A 15,593-nucleotide genomic window follows, 5' to 3' on the forward strand; every position below is an offset into this window, starting at 1 on the left:
CAGAATGGCTTCTGCCATAGCAATGATACTCAGCTCGTGGGCAAACTCTCAGGTTACGTCAACGTCACCTCTGGGAACATCACAGCTCTGAAGGCTGCCATCTACAAGCACGGTCCCGTGTCTGTCAGCATCGACGCCTCCCACAGAACCTTCTCTTTCTACTCCAATGGTGTCTACTATGAGCCCAAGTGCAGTGAGTACCAACTGATGATATTACTGCAGAAAACTGTAGATCTGTTGGGAGTAAAGCACCAATAACTGGCTGTGCTGACTAAAAATAATCTTATAAGTACTGGTAACACCCCAGTAAAAGAATCCAAGGGTATGATAGCCCCAAACCGACTGTTTAAAGTGGTATGGTACTGCTTTAAATGTACTAGTGCAGATAGGGCCAGATTCTCTCTCACCTCCCGTTTGCGTGTAGGGGCTCTGTGTAATCGGGGGGCCCAAGGTCCCACTTACACACAGCTCCTACACAGAAGCAGGAGCTTGCACATTGGGCTTTCTGTACAGGCAACTGGGCTCAACGTGCGCTTAAAAAAATACCCAGCAATCAGGGCAGGCTCCAGTCTGTACAGTATTATGCCAACTCCCGAGTGACATGCACATTGGGCCATTGTGAGGACTGCTTTTAATTGTTTTACTTTATTACTGATGTGTTTGCCTCCCCTGGGCTCTTTGGGAGGAAGGGCAGGCTATACATTTAATAAATGGGGCACTTCAGAGTCAATCCTATAAACACTAGGCTAGAAGTAAGCCCTATGGGGCTTGCTTCCAAGTAGCATGCATAGGGTTAGACAAATTCAGAGAGGATAAGGTCACCATGGTTATGTTCTACCTCCACTGTCTTAGACAGTGTGCCTCTGAGCACCAGTTGCTGGGAACTGCAAGTGAGGAACATGCTGTTACACTCAGGTTCTGCTTGCAGGCTTCCCATGGGCATCTGGCTGGCTACTGTGAGCACAGAGTGCTGGAGAGATGGGTCTTTAGCCTGGTCCAGCAGGGCTCTTCCTCTGTCAGGCTGCCTCTGAAGCTGGATCCACCACCCATGTGGATCTAAGAGCTTCAAATGCCTACCTAACCCACAAAGAGATCTATTTGTGGTTAGGTTTCCCAAACTGCTGCTTAGGAGTTTGTAAGTTGTTGGATGCCAGCTCCTGTCAGCCACAGCCAACAAGGCCAAAGGTCAAGGATGACAGAAGCTGTAGCCTAGCACCATCAGGAGGGCCAATAGGTTTCTCCCGCTTTGAAATAGAGAATCATGCCATGTTGCAGCATGGCTGCTGATCATCATGCTTAGGTAGGATCATGGGATGGCCAAATGAGCATTATGGTTGTTAGCTGTTGATTATTTATTTGTGTATTAGATTACTAGTTGCTTGCTACCCAACTTACGATGTTGTTAAAAACCAAATAAATATATTGTCCTATAAAACAAAATAATAAAGCAACCACACACACAGATCCATGCAGCCACCGACCGCTTTGGCAGCATCCTAATACAAACAACATCATCTTAGCCCATCAAATGCCTGAGAAAATAGCTGAGTCTTGACCTGGTGCCGAAAAGATGCCAATGAAGGTGCCAGGTGGACCTTGCTGGAGAGCGTATTACACAGAGCATATTCCAAAATCACACCTTTTGGGTAAACGCTTCGAACCCCTTTTCATATCTCATTCATCTGCCCGACTCACATTAGAAGGCAGGTCATTATTATTTTACCGATGGGATTTGAGATGGATTGAGAGACAACAAGAGGGATAACGCATATGACTTGCTCAAGGCAATCCTGTAAGTTCCTTTTTTCCCATTCTTGGCCCAATTCTTATGGACTGGTTCTTGCTGGTTCCCCTCAAACTGATACTAGCTTGCAGGCATTCACCCCCACTTGAAGCAAGTGCCTGTGAGTAGCTATCCAAAGACATTTTTTAAATTTTCATTTCATTTATGAATCCCTTCCCGTAAAACATCCCAAATTGATTTAACTGTACAAAAAATTAAACAATAAAAACATATACTGTATAAAAATAATCTCAAGTTTCAAGACTGGGATAAAAACCTCCACTTAAAAGACCTGTTGGAAAAGAAAGGTATTCAATAGGCTCCAAAAAGGTTATAGACAGCGTTTGTTCTGCTGCCTGAGTCAAAGGATAAAATGGTACCCCCTTCTACCAATTCCATATACAGAAGCTGATTGGACTGGCAGGTGGGACAGTTGTCCTCCACTGCATCTGAGGGCAGTGTTCCAGTTTAAGAGGGCGAGGTTGGCTCTGTGACACAAACAGCTCTGTCCTCCAACAGAGGGGAACGGCCAGATGACTCAGGACAAACACCCAGAGGAGCCAAGCTGCAGCTGTGCTCTTGCTACCTAATGACAGGGCTGGTTCTTGCTTCAGATCAGTCCTGTCCATCATAAACCCCACACCTCCCACATACAAGCATTACCTTCACTATTCCACATGCCTTTTTGACAGCTTCCCGTCATGTTATTGAAGAGAGGTGCCACCAGCCTCGTCATGTCCCTGCTCTTCCTCTCCATGGCATGACATGGTCTGAATAAGCTGGTTTAGGAACACAAGAGATCCCTGTTGGATCTGAACAAGGGGCCATCCTGTCCAGCATCCTGTTTCTAACCAGATGCTTCTAGGAAGGCCATTTCTGCTGCTGTTGTTCACCAGCAACTGATATTCAGTGGCCTATACCACCTTTGAACATTGAGGATCAGTTTAGCTATATTTGCCATCAGACAACATGAATTTGTCTGTAACTCTCCTTTCAAGTCATCACCGCATATCCTGTGGCCATGAGTTCTACAAATCAGTGCATACACTGTGTGCAGAAGTACTTTCTGTTTGCTTGTCCTGAACCAGGTGCCGAACAGTTTCATTGTGCGTAATCCAAATTTCTGATATGGTGTGGAGAAAGCGGTGTCCCCTTCTGAAAAAAGCCACTGTGCATGAGGAATTGAATTCAGTCTTTAGGAATGCAGTTGCTTGTGTGTATGGCTTGGGGAGAAATTCAATTCAGTTTGCATTGAAAGGCAAACTGACTTAATTCGGAGTTTCCAAAACAACATGAGAACCAAATCACGCCATCCTTCGAAATGTGCACTTCTCCAAATTTGGTAATGTTCTCCAACCAACATGTACAAAAATGTATATACAAGGGTAAAGCATGCGTATGTTGGTGAAAACAGCATACAGAAATGCAGTCTATTGCTTGCAAAAATGTATACGTTAGGCCAATTTGCATACAAAAATGTGCACATCGGGAGAAATTTGCACTAAAATACAGATGGGTTTTCCTGAGGACTTCTTTTTTTTAAAAAAATTACAAACTGATGTGGCAATGTGGAAAACTGAATTTAACAGTAGAAAAATGAGAAACCGAAACTGACAGATTCCCCAATCCTTATTTGTATGTTCTTTTTTGTAATCCCACTAGTTACAAAGTTGACCCCCCCCCTTTTTTTTTTTAATCCATTTTAGGAAACAAACGGGGTGAGCTGGATCATGCAGTCCTAGCTGTAGGTTACGGTGTCCTCCAAGGAGAGCTGTACTGGCTTGTGAAGAACTCCTGGTCCACCTACTGGGGAAATGACGGCTACATCCTTATGTCCATGAAAGACAACAATTGTGGGGTAGCTACTGATGCCACGTTCCCACTTATGGCATGATCAGACTATGCTGTGGAAAGCTCTTTCAGGCAATCTCAGAGATGATCAAGCCCAAATATTTTTGCTCTGAATCAGGACACCCACGCACCCTTCTCCACCAAATCTCCTGGACCTTTGGCATATTTCTTCTGTACTGGATTCTTTAATCGTATAACTGGAAGAGACTCAGGGAATTTAAAAAAAAATACTGTTTTTAAATTGTATTTATACCAGCTCAGCTAAACTGTACGTGTCTATATGAGGACTTCTCCCACTGGTGGAAAAGCAGGTTATAAATACTTTCCTATATTAAATAAAACCACAACGTCCAGTCTTCTTGCAGGGAGCACCACTGTTGGAACAGGAATAACTTCAAAGCTGCCCTTCAATATTTTGTGACTCCCAATCTCCACTAGTGCTTTCTCCAAAGATTCTGTAACAGGCCCTTCATTACCCAATTTCTCATCTGCTACCACTCAGTTTCCTTGAGCCCCTTAAAGAGAATTGCACAAGCCATTTTCTAGGGTCCTTTGGTGTTGGCCACTCAATATGAACACATCTATAGCTGTTATAATACATCATGGTGTATTACCGTGCAGTAAGAGCCAGAAATTCAGAAGGGGATTTCCTACGGCCATGCACAGGCCAAGGAACCAGCGCCTTCCACTCATATTCCAGGCTGTAGGGTTAGGGCTGGGGGAGCTGTGGCCCTCCAGATGTTGCTGAACTGCAAATGCCCCTCACCCCTGAACATTGGCCTACGCTGCAGGGGCTGATGGGAGCTGGAGTCCTACAACATCTGGAGGGCTGCAGGTTCTCAATCTCTGCCTAGGGTGCTGGACTATCTGCACATAGCAAAGGGTACTTTAGACCCACTACTGTGACCAAAAGGTAACAAACAGCAGGTCTCAGAAAAAGGTAACAATTAGGCAGCTGTACCAGGATGGGTGATCAACTTGGGCAGTGGTAAAACTTGGTTCTCCGTTGTTCCTCCTCTTCTGCAGCAGCCAATTAAAAGTATGTACATACTATGTGCCCTTGTTTGTTGTTTTATCAATGGTGAGGGGGGCTTTTCAGAATCCAACCAGTCGTCCTGCTACTGTTTCTAGTCTGCGCCAAGCCTGTGATCCTGGGGGGAGATTGGAGCCTCCTTTCCTGAAATCTCTTGCGCTACAACATCAAAGCTCCGCATGCTGGAGACTTGCGTGTAACAAGAGAGGGGTAACTACGCTCGCCTCCAAACTCTCAGTATTTGATGGTGGTGATGGTAGTGGTTATTATTATTACTACTACTACTACCGTTAGTCGTAATAGTACATTTATATCTCACCTTTTACTCGCAGGCGCTCAAGGTGGCGTACGTAATTCTCTTCCTCGCCATTTTATCCTCCCAACACCCCTGTAAGATAGGTGAGGCTAAGAGACTGTGACCAAAGTTATCCAGTAAGCTTCATGGCTGAGTGGGGATTTGAACCCTGGTCTCCTGGGTCCTAGTCTGACACTCTAACCACTAAACCACACTGGTGTTGAATTTTCCATTCAAAGACACATTCCAGCCAGGCAAAAGCATCAAGGAGGATGTGATATAGGATCAGTGAGGGGATTGGCCAAGGGAGAGTATCAAGGGCCAGACAGAAAGGTCTAGAAGGCCACCTCTGGGGGCTGAAGTGCTCCAGCCCTGAAGTAGAAAGTGGTGGGAGAGTTCTCTGCCAGGAGTTTCTGGAGAGCTGCTGCCAGTCAGAGTAGGTCACACTGAGCTGAATAGGCAAATAGTCTGACGTGGTCCAAAGCAGCTTCCTTCCACACACCCAGACTTCTAAACAGTCAAACTTGCAGACCCATCAACAGCAGAATGACCCCCTTCCCAAGGAATATCTGTGAGAATGTAAGCATACATGCCGACAACAGTACTGAAATCACGGCGGGGGTAAAAATGGCTGGGGAAAAGAAACCCACATCTATGCTTGGTCAGACAAAAAGACAGCTATGATGCTATGCTCTCCACCAGCTTTGTCAACACAATTATGTTTTAGAGAGCATAGTTATTAAAAAGCTTGTTGTGCTGCTGGTGTTTATTAACACTGGCCATAAGCATTACGCCGGTTACTCGACACACCTGTTATTAGTGAGGGGAATAACTTCTGGGAAAGTGTTGCCATGATCAAAGGCTTGCGCATAACTCCAGTGACAAATGTTTACTCAAGCAGCATGCTTTCATTAGCTGGCCCTGCCTGGAGCCATTTCAGTTGCTTTGGCAGGAGTGAAGATGCATCAACACACACCACAGGCCTAAGTTGGTTTAATAGCTACTCTCTCCCTACAAGAAACCCTGAGAACAAATAGTTCTGTGAGGGGGTTGTGTGTTCGGGCTCTCTCAACACCCTCAGCAAACTACAGTTCCCAAGATGGCTTGGAGGAAGTTATTAATACTACCACCACCAAATTTACATCCCACTTTTCTTCCAAGGAGCTGAAGACGGCATACATGGTTCTTCCCTTCTGTTTCTTACAACAACCCTGTGAGATAGGTTAGGCTGAGAGACAGTGACTAGACAAGGTCACCCAGTGGGCTTCATGGCTGAGAAGGGATTTGAACCCTGAGCTCCCAGGTTGCGGTCCAACACTCTAGCCACTACACCAAACTGGATGAGAGTCTACAACTTGTACAAATGTTTTGTATGTGTTTTGGCTCTTAGTCTTGCTCTGTGGTTGGCTCACCCCATCAGAAAATGAGCATCACTGTTGCCTAGCAACTGGAGGCCATGCATGGGATGGTCATGAGTCCTGCTTTGCAGAGTTCTCTGAAGGCATCCTCTGTTTCAAAAGTAGCCCTGTCCAACTCCAGTTTAAAGATAAAGAAACATTAAGAAGGAATAGCAGGAAGGGCCTTCAAGCTGTCCATCAACAGTTTCCTTATTTTTACTTATTTATTTGATTCCATTTATGAATCCCTTTGTAAGATCTCAAAGTGATTTCACAGTAAAAACAACAATTACAAACAATTTCATATATAAAAACAAGGAAAAACAGTCTCATAGAGGGGCATCTGACAACTTCACTGCACAGTTTTTGGTGAACGCTGAAGATGTTCCTCTCTACCCTGGCCTTTAACACCTGAGATGTATAGTTTTAGGACCCACCCTCTTTTTGCAATTGTAAGTTGCTTTAAATTGTTGTAACCCACTCTGGGACCTCGGGGTGCGTAATAAATTAATATAATACTAATACCAAATAATATGTAAAAAGCAATTTCAAATCCAATGCAGGTATACACTGATAGCAGACTGAGCAGACACACTGGTCTCTTAGTCATAGCATTAGTCTAGTAAAATGTATTTCTATTTTTTAAAATGGTATATATTTCTAAATTGGCATCTATGTACATATAAATTAACATATGCAAATATTATGCAACCCACTGTCCCCATTTTGTCATTTTTGGTGATGCATTTTTCTTTCCACACTAAGCATGCTAACTGGTGGGTTTGGGGCTCAACCTGTGTGGTTGTGGAATGCAGCCTGTAGTTGCTAAGCAACAAAAATGAAAGCATCTGAGACACCCTGCACTTAGCTGTATGGCATCTTATAAAGACATTCCATCTCAGTGTGGTAATGAGGACTGACACAACTGGATCCGTATTTAAATCAGATTGGATATCTATTATTAATGCTTGAGATACTAGCTCCAGGTAAACACATGTGGCTGATCCAATTCTGTACCAGCTTATTACAGACAATGTCCAAGGGCTTAGGTGGCTTTAAGAAGGGATTAGACAAATTCAAGGAGAACTAAGGAATTTGCAATGAGAGCTAAGTAGAACCTTCATGTTCAGAAGCAGTGTATCTCTAAACATTTGCTGCTGGGGGAGAAACTCAGCCCTCATGCTGAGTTTCTGGGCTTCCTGGAAGAATCTGCCTCACCCCTTTGCTGGAAGAAATGGAATGCTGGATTAGATGGCCCACTGGTCTGATTCAGTTGTTATGTGGCTTCAAGTCGATTATGACTTATGGCGACCCTATGAACCAGCGACCTCCAATAGCATCTGTCATAAACCACCCTGTTCAGATCTTGTAAGTTCAGGTCTGTGATTTCCTTTATGGAATCAATCCATCTCTTGTTTGGTTTTCCTCTTTTTCTACTCCCTTCTGTTTTTCCCACCATTATTGTCTTTTCTAGGCAATCATGTCTTCTCATGATATGTCCAAAGTATGATAACCTCCGTTTCATCATTTTAGCTTCTAATGATAGTTCTGGTTTAATTTGTTCTAACACCCAATTATTTGTCTTTTTCATGGTCCATGGTATCTGCAAAGCTCTCCTCCAACACCACATTTCAAATGAGTTGATTTTTCTCTTATCCGCTTTTTTCACTGTCCAACTTTCACATCCATACATAGAGATTGGGAATACCATGGTCTGAATGATCCTGACTTTGGTGTTCAGTGATACATCTTTGCATTTGAGGACCTTTTCTAGTTCTCTCATAGCTGCTCTCCCCAGTCCTAGCCTTCTTCTGATTTCTTGACTATTGTCTCCATTTTGGTTAATAACTGTGCCAAGGCATTGATAATCCTTTACAAGTTCAATGTCCTCATTGTCAACTTTAAAGTTACATAAATCTTCTGTTGTCATTACTGTAGCCTTCTTGACGATCAGCTGTAGTCCTGCTTTTGTGCTTTCCTCTTTAACTTTCAACAGCATTCATTTCAAATCATTACTGGTTTCTGCTAGTAGTAAGGTATCGTCTGCATATCTTAAATTATTGATATTTCTCCTTCCAGTTTTCACACCTCCTTCATCTTGGTCCAATTCCACTTTCCGTATGATATGTTCTGATATAGATTAAACAAATAGGGTGATAAAATACACCCCTATCTCAAATCCTTTCCTATTGGGAATCAATCGATTTCTCATATTCTGTCCTTACTGTAGCGTCTTGTGCAGAGTATAGGTTGCGCATCAGGACAATCAGATGCTGTGGCACCCCCATTTCTTTTAAAGCATTCCATAGCTTTTCATGATCTACACAATCAAAGGCTTTGCTATAATCTATAAAGCACCGGATGATTTTCTTCTGAAATTCTTGGTTCGTTCCATTATCCAACTTATGTTTGCAATATGATGTCTGGTACCTCTTCCTTTTCTAAATCCAGCTTGGACGTCTGGCATTTCTTGCTCCATATATGGTAAGAGGCTGATTCAGTACAGTGTTTTTTAATGTTCTTAGCAACAGGTATCTTCTCTGCAAAAACAAATTATGTGATCTCCAATCCAGCGTACAGGGAGGCAGAAAGAGAAGTGTTGTGATTATCATAAGAGAATTTGCGTAGTGGGGATGAGGAAGGAATTTGATCAAATTCTCATTTATAGGTGAACTTATGTAATTTGTACTTTTTCAAACAATAAGCAAACTGAAACTCAGGCATCCTTTGAAATTTGCACTTACATTACCAATTCTTGGGCTGCCAGTTGAACCAATAGGGATTAGTTCATTCGTTGGGGAAGGGCCACTGCTCAATAGTAGGTCATCTGTTTTGCATGCAGAAGGTCCCAGACAGAGACCGGGGAGAAATTTAATTCAGTTTGCATTTAAAGGCAAACTTACCTAATTTACACTTTCCAAAACAACATGTGAACAGAAACACAAGCATCTTTCAGAATTCACACTTATCTGAATTTTCCAATGCATCACTCCAGCTAAGTTACATATTGAAAAGCAATTCCAACACAAACACTCTGGGATAAGGTCTCTACTTAAATGGCTTGTTGGAAGCAGAAGGTCTCCAATAGGCACTGAAAAGATAACACAGATGGCATTTGTCTAATATTTAAGGGGAGGGAATTCCACGGTGTAGGTGCTGCCACACTAAAGGTCCATTTCCTATATTGTGCAGAACGGACCTCCGGATAAGATGGTATCTGCAGGAGGCCCTCACCTGCAGAGCACAGTGATCGACTGGATATATATGGGGTAAGACAGTCTTTCAGGTATTCTGGTCCCAAGCTGTATAGGGCTTGGTACACCAAAACTAGAACCTTGAACTTAGCCCAGTAGCTAATAGGTAGCCAGTGCAATTCTTTCAGCAGTGGGGTGACATGTTAGCAATACCCTATCCCAGTGAGCAATCTCGCTGCTGCATTTTGTACCAGCTGCAGCTTCCAGACCAACCTCAAGGGCAGCCCCACATAGAGCACATTACAGTAATCCAGCCTGGAGGATACCAGTTCATGGACAACAGTGGTCAGGCTATCCTGGTCCAGAAACGGCTGCAGCTGTCTTACCAGCTGAAGCTGGTAAAAGGCACTCCTAACCACAGAGGTTACCTGGGCCTCTAGTGACAAAGATGGATCCAGGAGAACCCCCAAACTACAGACCTGCTCTTTCAGAGGGAGTACAACCCCATCCAAAGCAGGCAACTGACCAATTATCTGAACTCGGGAACCACCAACCCACAGCATCTCTGTCTTGCTAGGATTCGGACTCAGTTTATTGGCCCTCATCCAGCCCATCACCGAATTCAGACACCGTTCCAGGGCTTGCACGGCCCCTCCCAATTCAGATGTTACAGAGAAAAAGAGTTGGGTATCATCAGCTTACTGCTGACACCTCACCCCAAATCTCCTCATGACTGCTCCCAAGAGTTTCATATAGATGTTAAACAGCATCAGGGCCAAGATGACACTCTGCGGCGCCCCAAAATGCAACTGCCATGGGGCCAAAAGACAATCACCCAATGCTATTCTCTGAAAATGACCCTGGAGATAGGATCAGAATCACTGTAAAACAGTGCCTTCAATTCCCATCTCACCAGTTGGCCCAGAAGGATACCATGGTCAATGGTATCAAAAGCCGCAGAGAGATCAAGTAAAAATAACATGGTCGCACTCCCCCTGTCCTTCTCCTGATACAGGCCATCCATTAGGGTGACCAAGGCCGATTCAGTCCTATAACCAGGCCTGAACCCAGACTGGAATGGGTCAATATAATCTGTTTCATCCAAGAGTGCTTGCAATTGCTGCATCACAGCCCTCTCAATCACCTTCCCTAAAAAGGGGGTATTTGTAACCGAGTGGTAGTTGTCACAAACCAATGGGTCCAGGGTGGGCTTTTTCAGGATCACTGCCTCTTTCAAGGTGGCTGGAACCACTCCCTCCTGCAACAATGTGTATACCCTGGATCCACTCGGTTAAAGCCCCCTCGGCAAGCTTTAACAAGTCAAGAAAGGCAAGGGTCAAGAGGACACATTGCTGGCCACGTTGTTGCAAGCACCTTGTCCATTTCATCAGGCCACATCAACTGATACCAATCCCAAGAAGTTGTAGCAGACGCTGCACGGGAGACCTCACTGGGGACTACAGTAGATGAGGGTGGGGCATCAATACCCTTCAAGTGAGTTGCAAACAACTCACAGTGGGCCTCTGAAGGGTCTAAAACTTCATTTCCTGGAGTTGATGTCTACAGACCCCTGATACAGAAAAGCTCCACTGGACAGCTACTTGAGGATACAATGGTGGCAAAAAAATGGGCCCTCTTTGCCACCCTCGCCACCACACAGTAGGCACCATTATGATGTTTTATTCATGCCCAATCAGCCTCGTAGCACATATTTAACCACTTGCACTCTAGCCATCATCCAGCCTGTTACACTGTGCTTAGCACAGTAGTGTGAGCTTAGCTCACCAGTGGTGTACTATACTATGTATAGTAGGAGAAATTTGTACTAAAATGCTGACAAATTTTCATGTGAACTTTTTTTTAATTGCTAAGTGATGTGGTGTCACTGATTCATAGGGTTGCCATAAGTCGTAATAGACTTGAAGACACATAACAACAAGAAGTGATGTGAAAAAGTGAAGTTAAGGTTGGAAAAGTGAGAAATGGAGAGAAACCAAATTGATATATACACCCATTCCTAGGGTGTGGATCTTAACTTTTGTCCTCTCCTTGTTACCTGCTTGAAATTAAATGTAGGGCCACATCAGACCCTGGGGTGACAGGCTGTCCTACCACGTTCTATGCCTTGGTCTGGAGAAAGGCGTAAAAAGGGATAAGTCAGCCAGAACAGATTCCTAATCTTGCCATCTTCCATGTTATGTAAGTGACAGAAATTCCCAGCAACGTCCCCACCAACCAGGACAGGTCTTATGCCATCATTTAGCTGCGTCATCCAAGGCCTGGTATCTTGAAACAAAAGATTACAGCTATCGCATGGAAAGAATGATCTCTTCCTTCTTTCTGCCTCTTCATGGGAATCTGCACTCCAGGCAAGGGAGGAGGGATTGCATAAATCCTTGGGAACATTTCAAGTGGGTGGTGACTTTGCTTCTACACTCAGTCCTTTTTAATTCTCGCAACCCTGGCAGGCAGGAGCCTTCAGTTGTGGGAATAAACTGAGCTTTGGGCTATAGCAAGGAACGCTCCTGGCCTGCAGCAGACAGCAAGACTGTCCCAGCATGGGAGGGTCCCTCTGCACAAGTCTGCAGCCTCTCCTCATCCCAGAGGATCAGGGGACAGGTTCTTCCAGAACCAGGGCGCCAATGCACTGGGCTACATTAGCCAACATGGAGATAACGTGAGACATGACATTCTGGTGCAATGACTCACTCCCACAGACTGACCCTGCAGCTTTTCTTCTAGGTCACTACTTGTCATGAGGAACATAATGAAGAGGCAGTATACTCCTTAGCACTGGTCCCAGCTGCACCATATCTATGAAGCAGTGTTATTCCACCTTAAATGGTCACGGCTTCCCCCAAAGAATCCTGGGAACTGTAGTCTGACCAGGGTGCTGAGCGTTGTTAGGAGACCCTTATTCCCCTCACAGAGCCACAGTTTTCAGAGTTCCCTGGGAAGAGAGGCTGATTGTTAACTCACTCTGGGAATTGTAGTTACAACTCTCAGCATCCTGGGAACTGTAGTTTGTGAAGGGTGCTGAGAGTTGTTAGGAGACCCCTCTTCACCTCACAGAGCTCCAATTCCCAAAGTGGTTTAACAGTCAATCCCTCTTCCCAGGGAACTCTGGGAACTGTAGCTCTGTGAGGGGAACAGGGGGTCTCCTAACAACTCTTAATAGTTCCCAAAATTCTTTGGGGAAAAGCCGTGATTGTTTAAAGTGGTATGACACTGCTTTAAATGTATAGTGCAGATGGGGCCACCATGGGAGGATTTTAAACCCCTTGTGCTCTCTTAGCTGAATTAATTCCCATGCTAGATCAGACAGCTTGGCTTGTTCCGGACACTATGGCAGGGCAGGGCTGGGGAACTTGTGGAGCTGCTGAACTACAACTCTTTTCATCCCTGACCATGTGCCATGCTGGCTGGGGCTGATGGGAAATGGAGTCCCACAATATTTTCAGGGCCACAAGCTCCCCATGCCTGTCCTGGCTGAAGGAGATGGGTCTGTCTAGCCTGGAGAAAAGACAAAAGGTGATAGAATAGCCATCTTCCAGCGCATGAAGGACTGTCACATAGATGATGGAGCACATTTGTTTTCTGTGACCCCAGTGGATAGGACCAGACCCAATAGGTTCAAGTGCCAAGAAAGAGGATTTTGATGAAACATTAGGGGGAAGTGGTTGATGGTACAATCAGTTAGGCAGTGGAACAGGCTGCCTCAGAAGGTGATGGGCTCTCTTTGTTAGAGGTTTTTAAGCAGATGCCAAATGGCCACATATCAGGTATGCTATAGCAACAGATTTTGGACCACATTACCTTGGAAACCCCTTCCATCTCTTTGATCCTATGATCCCAAAGGCCATTTGCATCACTTTGCTCTTGTTCTAACACCCCCATTTTAGAAAGGCCATCTTGTGTCCCCAAAGGTTTCGTTATTCTGGAAAGCAACTGGACTCTCCATTGCTCAGCAAAGTAAATGTTGGTGGGAGAAGTCTCATTTTACACCTTTGCCCACAGAAACCACTCCCCTGAGCAAAAGTACTGTCTCTCCATAACCATACACCCTTGGCACGCCCTCAGGAATGTACCTACCGAGCACTCCCAGTCTTATGGAACATGGAAATGGACTGCCTTCAAGTCAGTCTCGACTTATGGGCAACCCTATGAATAGGGTTCTCATGGTAAGCGGTATTCAGAGGGGGTTTACCATTGCCTCCCTCTGAGGCTGAGAGGCAGTAACTGGCCCAAGGTCACCCAGTGAGCTTCATGGCTGTGTGGGGATTCAAACCCTCATTTCCCAGGTCATAGTCCAACACTCTAACCACTACACCACACTCATACCCTGATATAAATCAGAATATACAAATATTATATAAATCTGTGTTATCTTTTGCCTGTTATTTAGTTGTGCACTCTCGTTTGGCAATGCATATGCACCCCCCCATCATGTGCACACCTCCTAATAGAAGCAGACAAGCCCCCCAAAGGCAAAGAGACTGCAAAGGTATTACAGGTACCAGTGCCAATGTAGCAGTTTTCAGAGAGGTGGCCTTATTAGGCTTTTGGAAAGGGCCATAGATAGTTCAGTGGCAGAGCATCTTCCTTGCAGGCAGAAGGTCCCAGGTTCAATCTCCAGCATCTCCAGGCAGGGCTGGGAGAGACCCCTACCTGAAACCTGGAGAGCTGTGGCCAGCCAGGGCAGGCAATACTGAGCGAGGTAGACCAAAGGTCTGACTTGGTATAAGAAAGCATCCTATGTTGCTAGGTCTGTAGCAGCAAAAACAACACATCTTTATTTTTATTGATATTTACTTACAAGCATTTATATACCACTGAATATTAAAGGTAAACACATTTATTATGAGTTTGTGGGCATGAGCCCACTTTGTCAAATGCATGAAGTGGTTTATATGTTGAGTGGGCGACGGGGAGGTGAACCGTGGGATCAAATGGCAATGAAATGGAATAAGTACAGTCTGTTACAGTTCCAGGTAAGACAGCTGTTGGAAAGCTGTGGCCCTCTAGATGTTTCTGGACTCCAACTCCCACCAGTCCCAACAATCATGGCCAGTGGTCAGCAAAGATGGGAGCTGTGGGCCATCTATATCTGGAAGGTCACAGGTTCCCCATCCTTATCATAGGACCTAGGTGGCAATTCTAGCCATGTCCCCTCAGAAATAATTGCTGTTGCTTTGAATGTGTCTTACTCGCAGGTGAGGTTAGGATCGCAGCCTAAACTGAAGCTCTGAAGTCCACAGAATACATTTAAAGCACATGGCTTCCCCCAAAGAATCCTGGGAATTATAGTTTCTTAAGGGTGGTGGGTATTGTAGCTTGGTGAGAGGTAAACTACAGTTCTCAGGATTCTTTGGGGGAAGCCATGACTATTAAAGTGGTATAAATGTGATTTAAATGTATGGCATTGGTGTAACCTCACTGTTTTCTTTTGTGGCTGGGTGTTTTACTGATAAATTGAAAGCTACTTCTGCCATTTCTATCATTAGCAGAAATTTAATTGATTTTATTTGTATATGTTTTTTTTTAAAAAAATAATAATACATTGCTGTTTGTTATTTTTGTTTACTTTATAAACTGCCTTGGAGGTTTTCAATCAAAAGGTGGGTTATCAATTTTTTAATGCATCAGACAAACTTGATGTCATAACCAACCACAGTGAAGGGGGCTGTAGACTTCTTAGGGTTGATTGATATTTTCTCTATGCACCTCATGTGTTTTAATTATGGAAGGGGGGAAAGAACAGGGGATGTCATAAAGGCACACAGCCCTCCTCCCTAACTCCTTGAAACTGCATATGCCCAGAGGGCATAAGGCACTCAATGCAAAAATCTAAATAGCTTCCTGATACCTTATTAACATATGTCTTATGTTACTGCAAGAGCACATAATTTGCTGCAATTGTTTGCATATGCAAATTGCATCCCATTAAGGAATAACCAGGACAGAAGGTGGTAATTTCTAATGATTATACATATGGATGGCCAAACTGATGTATTTACTCAGATTTCAAAGGGAACTCGGA

The 15,593-nt window shown here is 44.4% G+C and overlaps 1 protein-coding gene across 1 annotated transcript in view; it reads left to right on the forward strand.

Annotated features, from left to right (window-relative positions):
* LOC133370342 (digestive cysteine proteinase 1-like) overlaps positions 1 to 4,687 on the forward strand; it is a 43,931-nt gene extending 39,244 nt beyond the window's left edge. The window contains exons 10-11 of the mRNA XM_061596522.1: positions 4 to 193; positions 3,490 to 4,687. Coding sequence (XP_061452506.1) covers positions 4 to 193; positions 3,490 to 3,677 — 378 coding nt within the window. The 3' untranslated portion in view covers positions 3,678 to 4,687. The remainder of the gene's footprint in view (positions 1 to 3; positions 194 to 3,489) is intronic.
* The last annotated feature ends 10,906 nt before the right edge of the window (positions 4,688 to 15,593 follow it).

Source organism: Rhineura floridana, chromosome 15 (assembly GCF_030035675.1).
Source record: "Rhineura floridana isolate rRhiFlo1 chromosome 15, rRhiFlo1.hap2, whole genome shotgun sequence".
NCBI lineage: Eukaryota > Metazoa > Chordata > Lepidosauria > Squamata > Rhineuridae > Rhineura > Rhineura floridana.